Consider the following 21,192-nt stretch of genomic DNA (forward strand, 5'->3'; position numbering starts at 1 on the left):
CAGTTCCCGCCTAATACTGTTATAATTAGCATTTCCCCAATTTAGCACATTCATCCTAGACCACGCTTATCCTTGTCCACCAGCACTTTAAAACTTACTGAATTGTGGTCACTGTTCCCGAAATGCTCCCCTACTGAAACATCTACCACCTGGCCGGGCTCATTCCCCAATACCAGGTCCAGTACCGCCCCCTTCCCTAGTTGGACTGTCTACATATTGTTTTAAGAAGCCCTCCTAGATGCTCCTTACAAACTCCGCCCCGTCTAGAGCCCCTGGCACTAAGTGAGTCCCAGTCAATATTGGGGAAGTTGAAGTCTCCCATCACCACAACCCTGGTGTTTTTACTCTTTTGCAAAATCTGTCTACCTATCTGCTCCTCTATCTCCCGCTGGCTGTTGGGAGGCCTGTAGTAAACCCCCAACATTGTGACTGCACCCTTCTTATTCCTGATCTCTACCCATAATGAAATGAAATGAAATGAAAATGAAAATCGCTTATTGTCACAAGTAGGCTTCAATGAAGTTAGTGTGAAAAGCCCCTAGTCGCCACATTCCGGCGCCTGTTCGGGGAGGCTGGTACGGGAATTGAACTGTGCTGCTGGCCTGCTTGGTCTGCTTTAAAAGCCAGCGATTTAGCCCAGTGTGCTAACCAGCCCCTGTATAGTATCGCTGCCCTCTGAGGTGTCCTCCCGCAGTACAGCTGTGATATTCTCCCTAACCAGTAGCGCAACTCCGCCTCCCCTTTTACATCCCCCTCTATCCCGCCTGAAACATCTAAATCCTGGAACGTTTAGCTGCCAATCCTGTCCTTCCCTCAACCAGGTCTCTGTAATGGCAACAACATCATAGTTCCAAGTACTAATCCAAGCTCTAAGTTCATCTGCCTTACCCGTAATGCTCCTTGCATTAAAACATATGCACTTCAGGCCACTGTGTTCAGCAACTTCTCCCCGTCTGCTCTGCCTCAGAGCCACACTGTCCCTATTCCCTAGTTCTCCCTCAATGCTCTGACCTTCTGACCTATTGCTCCCGTGCCCACCCCCCTGCCATACTAGTTTAAACCCTCCCGTGTGACACTAGCAAACCTCGTGGCCAGGATATTTATGCCTCACCGGTTTAGATGCAACCCGTCCTTCTTATACAGGTCACACCTGCCCCGGAAGAGCTCCCAGTGATCCAGATAACGGAAACCCTCCCTCCTACACCAGCTGTTTAGCCACGTGTTTAGCTGCTCTATCTTCCTATTTCTAGTCACGTGAGGTGTCACCTGTCGGGAACTCGGCGTGGTGGCCGCAGTCTCAATCCAGCGCCGCCACAGTCGGGGGAGGACCGATCCACGATGGAGGGGGTCATTATGCGGGGCTGGGGGCACTGTGCGCAAGCCGGCCAAAGGGGGGGCACTATTTCATGGGCCGGCTCCGAGGGCTGCGTCCGCCATGTACGCGGCCACTGCGGCCACCGCCGTGAATATGTGCGGCCACGGACCCGGCAATTCTCCGGCCATATCGACAGCTAGAGCCGGGTGCTTGACGCTGCCTCCCTGCTAGCCCCAGCAAAACGGAGGATCGGTGGCCGTTTTGCACCATTCTATCTGGCGTAAAATGTCACCGTTCCCACGCTGGCGATGGGGACATAGCCTCATAGCCCTGGGGCTGAATTCTCCGTTTCTGAGACAAACTGCCGGTGCCAACGGAGAATCCGTGGTGTTCCACGACGGGAAAATTGGCACGAAACCCTGACCGATTCCGGTACCGGTGAGGGGCTAGCCCTGGCAGCACGTGGAACACCCACGGAACGCGCGGAAAACAGCTGGAGAATCGCCGGGTCCCAGGGCCGCGCATGTGCTCGGCTGACAAGCTGCAGCCGCTCGCGCCTGAACCGGTCGAGCCACAAAACACGGCGCCGGCCGTGCTGGACCACGTACCCAGCCACATTGACCCCACAGCCCACTCCCTGGCGGCACCCCACCCCTCCCTCTAGCACTCGCAGAGTGCTCACGGCCAGCGGCACGGATCCCGGCCGAGTGTGGAAGCGCTGGAGACTGTCCGCACCCCAGGCCCCTGACTACTGGGACCACACGTGGCCTGTGCCATCGAGGACTCGGCCGATCGGAGCTGGAGCATCGCGGGTGGGTCTGCGCAATGAGGCGCCAACGCGGCGCGTGTCCCGATGATGCCGATTTGGTGGAGGCAGAGCATCGCGAACCGGTGTCAAACCAGCGCCTGCCCCGATTCCAGCATCGGGCTACAAGAATCCCACCCATGGTTACTGACATTGACTCTGTGTGTGTGTGTCTGTCTGTGTCTGTCTGTGTGTGTGTCTGTATGTGAGTGTGTGTGAGTGTGTGTGTGTGTGTGAGTGTGTGTGTGTGTCTGTCTGTGTGTCTGTCTGTGTGTCTGTGTGTGAGTGTGTGTGAGTGTGTGTCTGTGTGTGAGTGTGTGTCTGTGTGTGTGTGTCTGTGTGCGTGTGTCTGTGTGTGAGTGTCTGTGTGTGTGAGTGTGTGTGTGTGTCTGTGTGTGTGTGTCTGTGTGTGAGTGTCTGTGTGTGTGAGTGTGTGTGTGTGTCTGTGTGTGAGTGTGTGTCTGTGTGTGTGTGTCTGTGTGTGTGTGTCTGTGTGTGAGTGTCTGTGTGTGTGAGTGTGTGTGTGTGTGTCTGTGTGTGAGTGTGTGTCTGTGTGTGTGTGTCTGTGTGTGTGTGAGTGTCTGTGTGTATGTGTCTGTGTGTGAGTGTGTGTCTGTGTGTGTGTCTGTGTGTGAGTGTGTGTCTGTGTGTGTGTGTCTGTGTGTGTGTGTCTGTGTGTGAGTGTCTGTGTGTGTGAGTGTGTGTGTGTCTGTGTGTGTGTGTGTGTCTGTGTGTGTGTGTCTGTGTGTGAGTGTGTGTCTGTGTGTGTGTGTCTGTGTGTGTGTGTGTGTCTGTGTGTGAGTGCGTCTGTGTGTGTGTGTGGAATCTGGTTATTTGTCCTGATTCTGTGTGCGTGTAAACCATAGTTATCAATGCTGACCGACTCTCAGAGGCTTATGGGCAGCTGCCCTGCTGTGTGGGTAGTTATTTGTTGGTTGGTCCTTGATAAAATCTGTTTCAAAGTCTAACAATGGCACAGGAGTCAATTGCTTCAATTAGTTAAATGGTATGGAATTGGGTGTTTGTGTTGAGACTTACCAGAGTTGTGTAACACCAGATGTATTATCTCCTTTGGCCTAAATCTGACATGCTGATGTGTCTGGTTTTACCTCTATCTCTGCACAGTCACCACTTAACTGCAACCTGGATGGTATCTTGATTTAGTGAAGAGCTGGGCGGAAGATCACAAGTTTGGGGAACACTTTGAAAACTGGTGTTCTGATTTTTACAGCAAGTATTATTCACCTTTTATTTTGCAGATTGTTGTGGGTGAATTGGCTGCATTTGTCTTTCAAACACAGTTTGTGCAGCAGGAGAGAACAATTGTGACTGCAGATTGCTGTTCTCTGAATCCACTGCTTCGCAGGGTCATCAGGTTTTTGGGTCGGTCTGATTTTCCCTCTTGTCCAGTTTTGATTGAATGTCTAACTCACTGGTTATAGATGAATTATAATCTGTTGAATGGAAAATCTTTGAAATATTTTCTGACTTCATAATGTTTCCCTCATTCACCCTCTGCAGATCACAATGTCGCCCAGTGTGGTGAACGTATTGCTACTACAATTCACCACTGCATTGTATTGTATTATGTTGATGCCGTTGTGGGCTCCGCCTGTGGCTCCGCCCCCTTGGGGGTGGTATATAAATCTGCAGCCTGTAGGCGGCACTCAGCACAGCGCAGTCGCAGGCAGGCACAGATCGAGCTTATTAAAACCATTGTTCACTTCTACTAATCGTCTCGTGTGAATTGATGGTCACATCACCCAGGTGTACTTAGCAAGAGGGACATTAACATTGTCCCAATATCAATGTTGTGAGTGCAAGTTAAATTCTATAGGAACAGAGTTGAAGCTATAGATTTATGGGTCTGAGGCTGAGGAGGAGTGACTCAAAAACAGACAAACACTCAGTTTGGCAATATCTGTGGAGCAAGAAAAACAGCTAATGTTTCAAGTCAAAGACCTTTCTTTAGAACTGAGGGAGAAAACTGACACAATGAAATGTGAACTGCTTCCTTTTCCTTTATGCTGTTATTTTAAGTTAATCCTCAATGGATGCTGATTTATAATTCCCACACTTTGAAAAGACACACGTGTGGGTGAGCATTAAATGTGACATAAAGGCAGTGTTATAAACGTATTAATCACTATAATTGAGCACGATAGCTGGTTGTTAGTTGTTCTGTTTAGCATTATTGCCTATTAGGCAATTTAGAAATATAGAAAAAAGTTGCAGGAGTGGCCATTCGGCCCTTCGAGCCTGCTCCACCATTCAATATGATCATGGTTGATCGCAAATTCAGCATCCCACTCCTGCTCTCTCTCTAAGGATTTTTAAAATTGTTTTTTGGGGCTGGTGGACGTTGACATTGCTGATTCATTGACACGTTTTGGCTGTTTGTGACAGTGATGTGACCCCCTCAATGATTGCAGATTGGGAATTCAGTGATACTGACCAAGTATCTCTGAAGGAAGAGCCAGTGTGTGCGTCCTGGCCAAGGTGGTCTGTAATTTGAGGAGTAATTTGCAAGTGATGTTGTTTTTCCTTTGTACTAGACAATTCCAGTTATAGTGAGAGCTTGGTGTTCGTCAGTTAATATTAGAACTCTGGGCTTTAAAAGATCAGAGTGAATTCTAAATGCTAAAAAAATTGGATGAGCAGAGATCTTGGCACCCAAGGAGAGAAGTCATTTAGATTGGGAGTAACTGTTTTCGGTTCCAGGCACCTTAATCAGAAAGGATATATTAACATTGGGGGAGGGGGGGTGGGGGGTGGGGGGGGTGAAGACACAGATTCACCAAAATGATACAAGTTTAAATTATGAGGGTATGTTGATAACACTGGGCTTGTCTTCCCTTGAATGTGGAGGACCATTCAGTGATCAGATTGAGGCGTTTAAGATGTATAAAGGATATGATCAGCTGGATAGGGAGAAACTGCGCTCTCTGCTCGGAAGAGTCCAAAATCAAGGGTCAGAACCTGAAAATGGGAGCCAGTCCTCCCAAGGGTAATGTTGGGGGAAACCTCTTTTTTAAAAAAGGGCAGTAACAATATGGAACACTCTCTTCAAAAGCTGCTGAGCTGGGCTTCAATTTAAAATTTGAAAATTAAGATTGATAGATTTTTGTTAGGCAAGAATATTAAGGCTTTTGAACCCAGGCAGGTAAATGAGTTAGGATGGAAATTAACCATGATCTAACAGAATTGGAGAGCAGGTTTGAATAGTTGATTGGACTCGGCCTGTTCCCGTGCAACATGATCAAAGGGCTAAATGGGCTCCTGTGTGTGTGCCCTGTGCATTGGTCGTGGGATTGTCACCCAGGAATTTAGAAATTAGTGTCTTACATCGCTGCAATCAGCGCCTTACATCGCTGCAATCAGCCATAGCTCATGTTCATAGCAATCTCGACTCTGCGCTAAAATTGTGGGTTTAAGTCTCACTCTGGGTCTTGATTACAAAATTCAAAGCTGGCATTCCACTCTAGTACTGTGGGGGTGCTGTACTGCTAAAGGTGCTGTATTTCACAATAATAATCTTTATTAGTGTCACAAGTAGGCTTACATTAACATGGAAATTAAGTTACTGTGAAAATCCCCTAGTCGCCACATTCCGGCGCCTGTTCGGGTACACAGAGGGAGAATTCAGAATGTCCAATTCACCTAACAAGCACGTCTTTCGGGACTTGTGGGAGGAAACCGGAGCACCCGGAGGAAACCCACGCAGACACGGGGAGAACGTGCAGACTCCGCACAGACAGGGATCCAAGCCGGGAATCAAACGCTTGTCCCTGGAGCTGTGAAGCAACAGTGCTAACCACTGTGCTACCGTGCTGCCCACAGATAAGACATAAACTGAGGCCACATTTGTTCCTGAGATCCCATGGCATCATTTTGAATAAGAACAACTGAATTATCTCAGTTTTCTGGCCAATATTTATCCCTCAATCAACACCACAAAAGAGATTTCTGGCCATTATTACTTTGTTGCTTGTGCAATCTTGCTCTGCACAAATTGCCTACCAAGTTCCCAGTATAACAGGACATTTAAAATTAATATTTAATTGACTGTAAAGTGTTTTAAAATATCCTGTCGGTGTGAAATTTCAATTCCAATTCTCTTCCTGCACTAAGACAGACTCCATTACGAGTTCTCCCTGGATCAAGTCACTAGTCTGTTGCCAGAGGCTGACAGCTTGAGAGGAATCCACTCCACGTCTAGCTCAGCTGTCTAAAGCTCTCTCCCGCTCTTACCCCCTGCCATTGGCGTGTTGGAAGCATTTTGCAGGTTGACGCACAACCTGATTGGCTGAGTTATGAATACGCCTTCTTTGGCCACCAAACCTGGACCTTCTGACCCAGAGGTCGGGGAGGGGGGGGCACCCATTGCATCACAAAACCTCCTGTGTGGTTGTGAAACTGAAATGAACACATTTTCAATCCAATTATAGAAACCTAATTTGAAGCTGCTGCTGGTATTCAAATGTACACAAATTCTGTGGCACTCGGTTCATTCGAGCTATTTTATAAGAATGGCAATTAATGGTGGCTGCTTTGATCTGATTCAAGTACAAAAGTCATAAAATGACTTGTTATTACACTTCCCAATGGGTGAATCTGATTGGCAGAAATCCCAATCCTGAGCAATGGGGGGTGGATCCCCGATCCCAGAAATCTGGGTGATCCCTGGTCCCTGAGTTAAGAGCTGCAGCAGAAACACAGGAAGTGAGAGGGAAAGGAGGATAAAACGAGTAAATATCAGAGACGGGAGATTGAGTGAAACAGGTTACATATTAAATTTATCTTATTTTATCAGTCCTGAGCTGTCTTTTCTTTTCTAGGAGTTTATACTTTTGGTCTTTTTGCAACTGACATATTTGTAAACGCGGGACAAGTGGTGATGGGAAGTCCAACACCACATTTCCTAACCGTGTGTCAACCAAACTATACTGCCTTGGGCTGCAGGCTTCCCACCCAGTTCATCAGCTCCCAGGATGCCTGCACAGGAAGTCCAAACCTCATATCCCGTGCAAGACGAGCGTTCCCTTCCAAAGATGCTGCCCTTAGTATGTACGCTGCCTTGTACACAGTGGTAAGTGGAACACAATATCGATGGTGTCATGTATACAATAGTGAGAGAAACACAGTCGGTATGTTACCACATACACAATGGTGAGTGCAACATGTTTTGTACATTGCCATGTACGCAATATGAGAAATACAGTATCTACGATGTACACAGCGGTATTTGAATCACAGTATGTACCCAGCCACGTACACAGTGGTGAGTGACAAACTGCATGTGTGCTGCCATGTACACAATTGTGTGACACACTGCATGTGTGCTGCAATGTACACAATGGTGAGTGGTACACACAGCACTGCTGCAGATGCACTTTCACCAAGTCATAAGCTTTTATGTATTTTAACCATTCATTGAATGGTGGTGACTATGAATGTGTAAGTGCGCACTATGAATGTGTAAATGTGCACTATGAATGTGTAAGTGTGCACTATGAATGTGTAAGTGTGCACTATAAATGTGTAAATGTGCACTATGAATGTGTAAGTGCGCACTATGAATGTGTAAGTGTGCACTATGAATGTGTAAGTGTGCACTATGACTGTAAGTGTGCACTATGAATGTGTAAGTGCGCATTATGAATGTGTAAATGTGCACTATGAATGTGTAAGGGTGCACTATGAATGTATAAGTGTGCACTATGAATGTGTAAGTGCGCACTATGAATGTGTAAGTGTGCACTATGAATGTGTAAGTGTGCACTATGAATGTGTAAGTGCGCACTATGACTGTAAGTGTGCACTATGAATGTGTAAGTGCGCATTATGAATGTGTAAATGTGCACTATGAATGTGTAAGGGTGCACTATGAATGTATAAGTGTGCACTATGAATGTGTAAGTGCGCACTATGAATGTGTAAGTGTGCACTATGAATGTGTAAGTGTGCACTATGAATGTGTAAGTGTGCACTATGAATGTGTAAGTGTGCACTGCACACTTTCCAGGCATATTATCTGAACCACGACATCAAAAGTGTGAATCCATCCCTCGCAAAGTATTCCTGTCTCCTCGCGCCACTGCTCTGTCTGAACAGCTGTCAGTCTTTTGATTAGCCGGAAGATCAGGGAGGCCAGTTTCCTCGACCTAAAACCTCTTGGAATCTCGCATGAGGCAATGGTTGATTGGGATTTAACTTCATTTGTGCTGCTACAAATGGTCACAGTGGGGTTGGCACTGACTTGCCAGCCACTGGCTAGGGCCACCATCATGGCTACTAAATTCAACCCAATATGCGTGATACAGTCGGACTGTGACTCTGGGAATCGGGGTTTATGATACATTCGGACTACGCTATCAGTACATTTTCATTTGTTCTCATTGAAACAGCATGTGCTGCTTCCCTGTTTGTAGTTTTGAACAACCCAGATGTAAATTGCAGATATTTGAACCAGATATTTAGTGTAAAACTGAGATGAAATTACTCTGTTAACAGTTCTCAATAACTGATGTATTTTGTTGGCCTTGATGTGAGAATGCTGATTTGTTTTTATCCCTAGATGTATCTGACAGTCATGTTCCAAGCTAAGGGGACACGGCTGACAAAGCCCATGCTGTGTCTAACACTCCTGTGCCTGACATTTTTAACGGGAGTAGTGCGAGTCTCTGAATATCGCAACCATTGGTCAGATGTTCTTGTGGGATTCCTGACTGGCGGAGCAGTTGCTGTGTTTCTGGTGAGTGAATCACATTGACTGGAACGAGGATGAGAAGAGTGAAAGAACCCAAACTCGATTCAATTGGTTCTTCTGAATATTCAGTTAAAATCAGTTCCTGCACAGTCCCTGCGTGCAGCAAATGTGATAGAAGCAGCTGTTGAGTGTATTTCATTAGTATAACAAATAGAACCCATTATAAAGGATGTGGTATTGGACACTTGGAAAATAATAATATTATTTATAGAATCATAGAATTTACAGTGCATAAGGAGGCCATTCAGCCCATCGAGTCTGCACCGTCCCTTGGAATGAGCACCCCACTTAAGCCCATTTTTCCACCCCATCCCCGTAACCCAGTAACCCAATTAACCTATTGGACACTGAGGGATAATTTATCATGGCCAATCCACCTAACCTGCACGTCTTTGGACTGTGGGAGGAAACCGGAGCACCCGGAGGAAACCCACGCACACACGGGGAGGATGTGCAGACTCCGCACAGGCAGTGACCCAAGCCGGAATCGAACCTGGGACCCTGGAGCTGTGAAGCAACAGTGCTAACCGCTGTGCTACCGTGCCGCCCAGTGGGCAGGGTCAACATGGATTTATGAAAGGGAATCATGGGTGGCATTCTCCGTTAGCCGACGGCGAAATCGGAAAACGCGATTCGGTGGAGAATAGCTTCTGACATGAACATCGCGGCAGGGTCCGATACTCCGTTATCTCAAAAACGGCGTCAATGCGTTTCAATCCGCACGCCCAGCCCAGTACTCTCCGGGTCTCCATGATTCTCCACCTCTGATGGCGAGTTCCTGACAGCGTGGCCACTTCTACAAATTGTGAAACGGTGTCGTAGCTGCTGAGGAAGAGAGAGGGGATACGGAGACTGAGGGAGAGAGAGGGTGGGTACGGAGACTGAGGGAGAGAGAGGGGGGTACGGGGACTGAGGGAGAGAGAGGGGATACGGAGACTGAGGGAGAGAGAGGGTGGATACGGGGACTGAGGGAGAGAGAGGGGATATGGAGACTGAGGGAGAGAGAGGGGGTACGGAGACTGAGGGGGAGAGAGGGGATATGGAGACTGAGGGAGAGAGAGGGGGTACGGAGACTGAGAGGGAGAGAGGGGATACGGAGACTGAGTGAGAGAGAGGGGATACGGAGACTGAGGGGGAGAGGGGGGTACAGAGACTGAGGGAGAGAGGGGGGATACGGAGACTGAGGGGGAGAGGGGGGATACGGAGACTGAGGGAGAGAGAGGGTGGGTACGGGGACTGAGGGAGAGAGAGGGTATACGGAGACTGAGGGAGAGAGAGGGTGGGTACGGGGACTGAGAGAGAGAGAGGGGACACGGAGACTGAGGGAGAGAGAGGGGGTACGGAGACTGAGGGAGAGGGGGGGTACGGAGACTGAGGGGGAGAGAGGGGATACGGAGACTGAGGGAGAGAGAGGGGATACGGAGACTGAGGGAGAGAGAGGGGGGTACGGAGACTGAGGGGGAGAGGGGGGTACGGAGACTGAGGGAGAGAGAGGGGGGGTACGGGGACTGAGGGAGAGAGAGAGGGGGATAGGGACACTGAGGGAGAGAGGGGGGATACGGAGACTGAGGGAGAGTGGGGTTACGGAGACTGAGGGGGAGAGGGGGGTACAGAGACTGAGGGAGAGAGGGGGGATACGGAGACTGAGGGGGAGAGGGGGGATACGGAGACTGAGGGAGAGAGAGGGTGGGTACGGGGACTGAGGGAGAGAGAGGGGATACGGAGACTGAGGGAGAGAGAGGGTGGATACGGGGACTGAGAGAGAGAGAGGGGACACGGAGACTGAGGGAGAGAGAGGGGGTACGGAGACTGAGGGAGAGGGGGGTACGGAGACTGAGGGGGAGAGAGGGGATACGGAGACTGAGGGAGAGAGAGGGGATACGGAGACTGAGGGAGAGAGAGGGGGCTACGGAGACTGAGGGAGAGAGAGGGTACGGTGACTGAGGGAGAGGGAGGGATACGGTGACTGAGGAAGAGAGAGGGGGATACGGAGACTGAGAGAGAGAGAGGGGATACGGAGACTGAGGGAGAGAGAGGGTACGGTGACTGAGGGAGAGGGAGGGATACGGTGACTGAGGGAGAGAGGGGGGGTACGGAGACTGAGGGAGAGAGAAAGGGGTACGGAGACTGAGGGAGAGAGAGGGGGTACGGAGGCTGTGGGAGAGAGAGGGGTATACGGTGACGGAGGGAGAGAGAGGGGATACGGAGACTGAGGGCGAGAGGGGGTACGTAGACTGAGGGAGAGAGAGGCGGTACGGAGACTGAGCGGGAGAGGGGGGGTACGGGGACTGAGGGAGAGAGAGGGGGGTACGGAGACTGAGGGAGAGGGAGGGGATACGGAGACTGAGGGGGAGAGGGGGGGTATGGAGAATGAGGGAGAGAGAGGGGGGTACGGAGACTGAGGGAGAGAGAGAAGGGATACGGAGACTGAGGGAGGGGGCGGCGTACGGAGACTGAGGGAGAGGGAGGGGTGCAGAGACTGAGGGGGAGAGAGAGAGGGGTACGGAGACTGAGGGAGGGGGAGCGGGTCATACGGAGACTGAGGGAGAGAGAGGGGGGGATACGGAGACGGACGGAGAGAGGGCGGATACGGAGACTGAGGGAGAGAGAGAGGGTACGGAGACTGAGGGAGAGAGGGGGATACGGAGACTGAGGGAGAGAGAGGGAGGGACACGGAGACTGAGGGAAAGGGAGGGGATACGGAGACTGAGGGAGAGAGAGCGGGGGGGTACGAAGACTGAGGGAGAGAGAGGGAGGGATACGGAGACTGAGGGAAAGGGAGGGGATACGGAGACTGAGGGGGAGGGGGGTACGGAGACTGAGGGAGAGAGAGGGGGGGGGTACGAAGACTGAGGGAGAGAGAAGGGATACGGAGACTGAGGGAGGGAGAGAGGGGGGAGACGGAGACTGAGGGAGAGAGGGGTACTGAGACTGAGGGAGAGAGAGAGAGGTGGGATACGGAGACTGAGGGAGAGAGGGCGATACGGAGACTGAGGGAGAGGGAGGGGTACAGAGACTGAGGGGGAGAGAGAGAGGGGATACGGAGACTGAGGGAGAGAGGGGCTATACGGAGACTGAGGAAGGGGGAGGGGAACGGAGACTGAGGGGGAGAGAGAGGGGGGTACGGAGACTGAGGGAGAGAGAGGGGGGATACGGAGACTGAGGGAGAGAGAGGGGGGTTACGGAGACTGAGGGAGAGGGAAGGATACGGAGACTGAGGGGGAGGGGGGATACGGAGACTGAGGAAGAGGGAGGGGTACGGAGACTGAGTGGGAGAGAGAGGGGGCGTACGGAGACTGAGGGAGAGAGGGAGATACGGAGACTGAAGGGGAGGGGGGATACAGAGACTGAGGAAGAGGGAGGGATACGGAGACTGAGGGGGTGAGAGAGGGGGGATACGGAGACTGAGGGAGAGGGAGGGGGGATACGGAGACTGAGGTAGAGAGGGGGGATACGGAGGCTGAGGGAGAGAGAGGGGTACGGAGACTGAGGGAGAGAGGGGGATACGGAGACTGAGGGAGAGAGAGGGGGAGACGGAGACTGAGGGAGAGAGAGGGGGAGACGGAGACTGAGGGAGAGAGAGGGGTACAGAGACTGAGGGAGAGAGGGAGGTACGGAGACTGAGGGAGAGAGGGGGATACGGAGACTGAGGGAGAGAGAGGGGGGATACGGAGACTGAGGGAGAGAGGGGGATACGAAGACTGAGGGAGAGGGGGGGGATCCGGAGACTGAGGGAGAGAGAGGGGGTAGGGAGACTGAGGGAGAGAGAGGGGGGATACGGAGACTGAGGGAGGGATGGGGGGATACGGAGACTGAGGGAGAGAGAGGGGGGTACGGAGACTGAAGGAGAGGGAGGGATACGGTGACTGAGGAAGAGAGAGGGGGATACGGAGACTGAGGGAGAGAGAGGGGATACGGAGACTGAGGGAGAGAGAGGGGGTACGGAGACTGAGGGAGAGAGAAAGGGGTACGGAGACTGAAGGAGAGGGAGGGATACGGTGACTGAGGAAGAGAGAGGGGGATACGGTGACTGAGGGAGAGGGAGGGATACGGTGACTGAGGGAGAGAGGGGGGTACGGAGACTGAGGGAGAGAGAAAGGGGTACGGAGACTGAGGGAGAGAGAGGCGGTACGGAGGCTGTGGGAGAGAGAGGGGTATACGGTGACGGAGGGAGAGAGAGGGGGTACGTAGACTGAGGGAGAGAGAGGCGGTACGGAGACTGAGCGGGAGAGGGGGGGTACGGGGACTGAGGGAGAGAGAGGGGGGTACGGAGACTGAGGGAGAGGGAGGGGATACGGAGACTGAGGGGGAGGGAGGGGTACAGAGACTGAGGGGGAGAGAGAGAGGGGATACGGAGACTGAGGGAGAGAGAGGGGGGGATACGGAGACGGACGGAGAGAGGGCGGATACGGAGACTGAGGGAGAGAGAGAGGGTACGGAGACTGAGGGAGAGATGGCGGATACGGAGACTGAGGGAGAGAGAGGGGATACGGAGACTGAGGGAAAGGGAGGGGATACGGAGACTGAGGGAGAGAGAGGGGATACGGAGACTGAGGGAGAGAGGGCGGATACGGAGACTGAGGAAGGGGGAGGGATACGGAGACTGAGGGAAAGGGAGGGGATACGGAGACTAAGGGAGAGAGAGGGGTACGGAGACTGAGCGAGAGAGGGGGGTACAGAGACTGAGGGAGAGAGAGGGGGGGGGTACGAAGACTGAGGGAGAGAGAAGGGATACGGAGACTGAGGGAGAGAGAAGGGATACGGAGACTGAGGGTGAGGGAGGGGGATACTGAGACTGAGGGAGAGAGAGAGAGGTGGGATACGGAGACTGAGGGAGAGAGGGCGATACGGAGACTGAGGGAGAGGGAGGGGTACAGAGACTGAGGGGGAGAGAGAGAGGGGATACGGAGACTGAGGGAGAGAGGGGCTATACGGAGACTGAGGAAGGGGGAGGGGAACGGAGACTGAGGGGGAGAGAGAGGGGGGGTACGGAGACTGAGGGAGAGAGAGGGGGGATACGGAGACTGAGGGAGAGAGAGGGGGGTTACGGAGACTGAGGGAGAGGGAGGGATACGGAGACTGAGGGAGAGGGAGGGGTACGGCGACTGAGGGAGAGAGGGGGATACGGAGACTGAGGGAGAGGGAGGGGTACGGTGGCTGAGGGGGAGAGAGAGGGGGGTACGGAGACTGAGGGAGAGGGAGGAATACGGAGGCTGAGGGAGAGAGGGGGATACGGAGAGTGAGGGGGAGGGGGGGTACAGAGACTGAGGGAGAGAGAGGGGGGTACGGAGACTGAGGGGAGAGAGAGGGGGGTACTGAGACTGAGGGAGAGGGAGAGGGGGATACGGAGACTGAGGGAGAGGGAGAGGGGTACGGAGGCTGAGGGAGAGAGGGGGTATACGGAGACTGAGGGAGAGAGAGGGGGGTACGGAGACTGAGGGGGAGAGAGAGGGGGGTACTGAGACTGAGGGAGAGGGAGAGGGGGATACGGAGACTGAGGGAGAGGGAGAGGGGTACGGAGGCTGAGGGAGAGAGGGGGTATACGGAGACTGAGGGAGAGGGAGTTGGGGGTACAGAGACTGAGGGAGAGAGAGGGAGGGATACGGAGACTGTGGGAGAGGGAGGGATGCGGAGACTGAGGGGGAGATAGAGGGGGATACGGAGACTGAGGGAGAGAGAGAGGGGGGATACGGAGACTGAGGGAGAGAGAGGGGGGTACGGACACCTAGGGAGTGAGAGGGTACGGTGACTGAGGGAGAGAGAGAGAGGGGATACGGAGACTGAGGGAGGGGGAGCGGGTGATACGGAGACTGAGGGAGAGAGAGGGTGGGATACGGAGACGGAGGGAGAGAGGGCGGATACGGAGACTGAGGGAGAGAGAGAGGGTACGGAGACTGAGGGAGAGAGAGGGATACGGAGACTGAGGGAGAGAGGGGTACGGAGACTGAGGGAGGGGGAGCGGGTGATACGGAGACTGAGGGAGAGAGAGGGGGGTATACGGAGACAGAGGGAGAGAGGGCGGATACGGAGGCTGAGGGAGAGAGGGGTACGGAGACTGAGGGAGGGGGAGCGGGTGATACGGAGACTGAGGGAGAGAGAGGGGGGATACGGAGACGGAGGGAGAGAGGGCGGATACGGAGACTGAGGGAGAGAGAAAGGGTACGGAGACTGAGGGAGAGAGGGGGATACGGAGACTGAGGGAGAGAGGGCGGATACGGAGACTGAGGGAGAGAGAGAGGGTACGGAGACTGAGGGAGAGAGAGGGAGGGATACGGAGACTGAGGGAGAGAGAGCGGGGGGTACGAAGACTGAGGGAGAGAGAAGGGATACGGAGACTGAGGGAGAAAGAGAGAGGGGGGATACGGAGACTGAGGGAGAGAGGGGGATACGGAGACTGAGGGAGAGGGAGGGGTACAGAGACTGAGTGGGAGAGAGAGAGGGGATACGGAGACTGAGGGAGAGAGTGGTACGGAGACTGAGGAAGAGGGAGCGGATGATACGGAGACTGAAGGAGAGAGAGAGGGTACGGAGACTGAGGGAGAGAGAGGGAGGGATATGGAGACTGAGGGAGAGGGAGGGGATACGGAGACTGAGGGAGAGAGGGGGGATACGGAGACTGAGGGAGAGAGGGGCTATACGGAGACTGAGGAAGGGGGAGGGGAACGGAGACTGAGGGGGAGAGAGAGGGGGGGTACGGAGACTGAGGGAGAGAGAGGGGGGATACGGAGACTGAGGGAGAGAGAGGGGGGTTACGGAGACTGAGGGAGAGGGAGGGATACGGAGACTGAGGGAGAGGGAGGGGTACGGCGACTGAGGGAGAGAGGGGGATACGGAGACTGAGGGAGAGGGAGGGGTACGGTGGCTGTGGGGGAGAGAGAGGGGGGGTACGGAGACTGAGGGAGAGGGAGGGATACGGAGACTGAGGGAGAGAGGGGGATACGGAGAGTGAGGGGGACGGGGCGTACAGAGACTGAGGGAGAGAGAGAGGGGGATACGGAGACTGAGGGAGAGGGAGAGGGGTACGGATGCTGAGGGAGAGAGGGGGTATACGAAGACTGAGGGAGAGAGAGGGGGTACGGAGACTGAGGGGGAGAGAGAGGGGGGTACTGAGACTGAGGGAGAGGGAGAGGGGGATACGGAGACTGAGGGAGAGGGAGAGGGGTACGGAGGCTGGGGGAGAGGGAGGGATACGGAGACTGAGGGGGAGATAGAGGGGGATACGGAGACTGAGGGAGAGAGAGAGGGGGGGATACGGAGACTGTGGGAGAGAGAGGGGGGTACGGACACTGAGGGAGTGAGAGGGTACGGTGACTGAGGGAGAGAGAGAGAGGGGATACGGAGACTGAGGGAGAGAGAGGGGTACGGAGACTGAGGGAGAGAGAGGGGTACGGAGACTGAGGGAGAGAAAGGGGGATACGGACACTGAGGGAGAGAGAGGGTACGGTGACTGAGGGAGAGAGAGAGAGGGGATACGGAGACTGAGGGAGAGGGAGGGTTACGGAGACTGAGGAAGAGGGAGGGGTACGGAGACTGAGGGGGTGAGAGAGGGGGGATACGGAGACTGAGGGAGAGAGGGGGGTTACGGACACTGAGGGAGTGAGAGGGTACGGTGACTGAGGGAGAGAGAGAGAGGGGATACGGAGACTGAGGGAGGGGGCGGGGTACGGAGACTGAGGGAGAGAGAGGCGTACGGAGACTGAGGGAGAGAGAGGGGTACGGAGACTGAGGGAGAGAAAGGGGGATACGCACACTGAGGGAGAGAGAGGGGCATACGGAGACTGAGCGAGAGAAGGGGATACGGAGACTGAGGGAGAGAGAGGGAGGTACGAAGACTGAGGGGGAGAGAGAGAGGGGATACGGAGACTGAGGGAGAGAGGGGTACGGAGACTGAGGCAGAGGGAGCGGGTGATACGGAGACTGAGGGAGAGAGAGGGGGGGATACGGAGACGGAGGGAGAGGGAGGGGTACGGAGGCTGAGGGAGAGAGAGAGGGTACGGAGACTGAGGGAGAGAGGGGGATACGGAGACTGAGGGAGAGGGAGGGGATACGGAGACTGAGGGAGGGAGGGGTATACGGAGACTGAGGGAGGGAGGGGGATACGGAGACTGAGGGAGAGAGGGGGATACGGAGACTGAGGGAGAGAGGGGCTGTACGGAGACTGAGGAAGGGGGAGGGGTACGGAGACTGAGGGAGAGGGAGGGATACGGAGACTGAGGGAGAGAGGGGGATACGGAGACTGAGGGGGAGGGAGGGGTACGGAGGCTGAGGGGGAGAGAGAGTGGGGATACAGAGACTGAGGGAGAGAGAGGGGTACGGAGACTGAGGGGGAGAGAGAGGGGGATATGGAGACTGAGGGAGAGGTCGAGGGGGATACGGAGACTGAGGGAGATGGAGACGGGTACGGAGGCTGATGGAGAGAGGGGGTATACGGAGACTGAGGGAGAGGGAGATGGGGTTACAGAGACTGAGGGAGAGAGAGGGAGGGATACGGAGACTGTGGGAGAGGGAGGGGTACGGCGACTGAGGGGGAGAGAGAGGGGGATACGGAGACTGCGGGAGAGGGAGGGATACGGAGACTGAGGGAGATGGAGATGTACAGAGACTGAGGGAGAGAGGGGTATACGGAGACTGAGGGAGAGGGAGATGTACCGAGACTGAGGGAGAGAGGGGGATACGGAGACTGAGGGAGAGAGAGGGGGGTACGGAGACTGAGGGAGAGGGAGGAGATACGGAGACTGAGGGGGAGAAGGGGTAAACTGAGACTGAGGGAGAGAGGGGGGTTACGGAGACTGAGGGAGAGGGAGAGGGGGATACGGAGACTGAGGGAGAGGGAGGGGTACGGAGACTGCGGGAGAGAGGTGGGGTACGGAGACTGAGGGAGAGGGAGGGGTACGGAGACTGAGGGAGAGAGGGGGGATACGGAGACTGAGGGAGAGAGGGGGGGTACGGAGACTGAGGGAGAGGGAGAGGGGGATACGGAGACTGAGGGAGAGGGAGAGGTGGGGTACGGAGACTGAGGGAGAGGGAGGGGTACGGAGACTGAGGGAGAGAGGGGGGGTACGGAGACTGAGGGAGAGGGAGAGGGGGATACGGAGACTGAGGGAGAGGGAGAGGTGGGGTACGGAGACTGAGGGAGAGGGAGGGGTACGGAGACTGAGGGAGAGAGGGGGGGTACGGAGACTGAGAGAGAGGGAGGGGTACAGAGACTGAGGGGGAGAGAGAGAGGGGATACGGAGACTGAGGGAGAGAGGGGCTATACGGAGACTGAGGAAGGGGGAGGGGAACGGAGACTGAGGGGGAGAGAGAGGGGGGTACGGAGACTGAGGGAGAGAGAGGGGGGATACGGAGACTGAGGGAGAGAGAGGGGGGTTACGGAGACTGAGGGAGAGGGAAGGATACGGAGACTGAGGGGGAGGGGGGATACGGAGACTGAGGAAGAGGGAGGGGTACGGAGACTGAGTGGGAGAGAGAGGGGGCGTACGGAGACTGAGGGAGAGAGGGAGATACGGAGACTGAAGGGGAGGGGGGATACAGAGACTGAGGAAGAGGGAGGGATACGGAGACTGAGGGGGTGAGAGAGGGGGGATACGGAGACTGAGGGAGAGGGAGGGGGGATACGGAGACTGAGGTAGAGAGGGGGGATACGGAGGCTGAGGGAGAGAGAGGGGTACGGAGACTGAGGGAGAGAGGGGGATACGGAGACTGAGGGAGAGAGAGGGGGAGACGGAGACTGAGGGAGAGAGAGGGGGAGACGGAGACTGAGGGAGAGAGAGGGGTACAGAGACTGAGGGAGAGAGGGAGGTACGGAGACTGAGGGAGAGAGGGGGATACGGAGACTGAGGGAGAGAGAGGGGGGATACGGAGACTGAGGGAGAGAGGGGGATACGAAGACTGAGGGAGAGGGGGGGGGATCCGGAGACTGAGGGAGAGAGAGGGGGTAGGGAGACTGAGGGAGAGAGAGGGGGGATACGGAGACTGAGGGAGGGATGGGGGGATACGGAGACTGAGGGAGAGAGAGGGGGGTACGGAGACTGAAGGAGAGGGAGGGATACGGTGACTGAGGAAGAGAGAGGGGGATACGGAGACTGAGGGAGAGAGAGGGGATACGGAGACTGAGGGAGAGAGAGGGGGTACGGAGACTGAGGGAGAGAGAAAGGGGTACGGAGACTGAAGGAGAGGGAGGGATACGGTGACTGAGGAAGAGAGAGGGGGATACGGTGACTGAGGGAGAGGGAGGGATACGGTGACTGAGGGAGAGAGGGGGGTACGGAGACTGAGGGAGAGAGAAAGGGGTACGGAGACTGAGGGAGAGAGAGGGGGTACGGAGGCTGTGGGAGAGAGAGGGGTATACGGTGACGGAGGGAGAGAGAGGGGGTACGTAGACTGAGGGAGAGAGAGGCGGTACGGAGACTGAGCGGGAGAGGGGGGGTACGGGGACTGAGGGAGAGAGAGGGGGGTACGGAGACTGAGGGAGAGGGAGGGGATACGGAGACTGAGGGGGAGGGAGGGGTACAGAGACTGAGGGGGAGAGAGAGAGGGGATACGGAGACTGAGGGAGAGAGAGGGGGGGATACGGAGACGGACGGAGAGAGGGCGGATACGGAGACTGAGGGAGAGAGAGAGGGTACGGAGACTGAGGGAGAGATGGCGGATACGGAGACTGAGGGAGAGAGAGGGGATACGGAGACTGAGGGAAAGGGAGGGGATACGGAGACTGAGGGAGAGAGAGGGGATACGGAGACTGAGGGAGAGAGGGCGGATACGGAGACTGAGGAAGGGGGAGGGATACGGAGACTGAGGGAAAGGGAGGGGATACGGAGACTAAGGGAGAGAGAGGGGTACGGAGACTGAGCGAGAGAGGGGGGTACAGAGACTGAGGGAGAGAGAGGGGGGGGGTACGAAGACTGAGGGAGAGAGAAGGGATACGGAGACTGAGGGAGAGAGAAGGGATACGGAGACTGAGGGTGAGGGAGGGGGATACTGAGACTGAGGGAGAGAGAGAGAGGTGGGATACGGAGACTGAGGGAGAGAGGGCGATACGGAGACTGAGGGAGAGGGAGGGGTACAGAGACTGAGGGGGAGAGAGAGAGGGGATACGGAGACTGAGGGAGAGAGGGGCTATACGGAGACTGAGGAAGGGGGAGGGGAACGGAGACTGAGGGGGAGAGAGAGGGGGGCTACGGAGACTGAGGGAGAGAGAGGGGGGATACGGAGACTGAGGGAGAGAGAGGGGGGTTACGGAGACTGAGGGAGAGGGAGGGATACGGAGACTGAGGGAGAGGGAGGGGTACGGCGACTGAGGGAGAGAGGGGGATACGGAGACTGAGGGAGAGGGAGGGGTACGGTGGCTGAGGGGGAGAGAGAGGGGGGTACGGAGACTGAGGGAGAGGGAGGAATACGGAGGCTGAGGGAGAGAGGGGGATACGGAGAGTGAGGGGGAGGGGGGGTACAGAGACTGAGGGAGAGAGAGGGGGGTACGGAGACTGAGGGGAGAGAGAGGGGGGTACTGAGACTGAGGGAGAGGGAGAGGGGGATACGGAGACTGAGGGAGAGGGAGAGGGGTACGGAGGCTGAGGGAGAGAGGGGGTATACGGAGACTGAGGGAGAGAGAGGGGGGTACGGAGACTGAGGGGGAGAGAGAGGGGGGTACTGAGACTGAGGGAGAGGGAGAGGGGGATACGGAGACTGAGGGAGAGGGAGAGGGGTACGGAGGCTGAGGGAGAGAGGGGGTATACGGAGACTGAGGGAGAGGGAGTTGGGGGTACAGAGACTGAGGGAGAGAGAGGGAGGGATACGGAGACTGTGGGAGAGGGAGGGATGCGGAGACTGAGGGGGAGATAGAGGGGGATACGGAGACTGAGGGAGAGAGAGAGGGGGGATACGGAGACTGAGGGAGAGAGAGGGGGGTACGGACACCTAGGGAGTGAGAGGGTACGGTGACTGAGGGAGAGAGAGAGAGGGGATACGGAGACTGAGGGAGGGGGAGCGGGTGATACGGAGACTGAGGGAGAGAGAGGGTGGGATACGGAGACGGAGGGAGAGAGGGCGGATACGGAGACTGAGGGAGAGAGAGAGGGTACGGAGACTGAGGGAGAGAGAGGGATACGGAGACTGAGGGAGAGAGGGGTACGGAGACTGAGGGAGGGGGAGCGGGTGATACGGAGACTGAGGGAGAGAGAGGGGGGTATACGGAGACAGAGGGAGAGAGGGCGGATACGGAGGCTGAGGGAGAGAGGGGTACGGAGACTGAGGGAGGGGGAGCGGGTGATACGGAGACTGAGGGAGAGAGAGGGGGGATACGGA

The 21,192-nt window shown here is 55.3% G+C and overlaps 1 protein-coding gene across 1 annotated transcript in view; it reads left to right on the top strand.

Annotated features, from left to right (window-relative positions):
* LOC140403109 (phospholipid phosphatase-related protein type 5-like) overlaps positions 1-21,192 on the top strand; it is a 103,101-nt gene that overhangs the window by 56,529 nt on the left and 25,380 nt on the right. The window contains 3 exon segments of the mRNA XM_072490734.1: positions 3,380-3,503; positions 6,959-7,209; positions 8,698-8,874. Coding sequence (XP_072346835.1) covers positions 3,380-3,503; positions 6,959-7,209; positions 8,698-8,874 — 552 coding nt within the window.

The sequence above is a fragment of the Scyliorhinus torazame genome, chromosome 27 (assembly GCF_047496885.1).
Source record: "Scyliorhinus torazame isolate Kashiwa2021f chromosome 27, sScyTor2.1, whole genome shotgun sequence".
In the NCBI taxonomy this organism is placed as follows: Eukaryota; Metazoa; Chordata; class Chondrichthyes; order Carcharhiniformes; family Scyliorhinidae; genus Scyliorhinus; species Scyliorhinus torazame.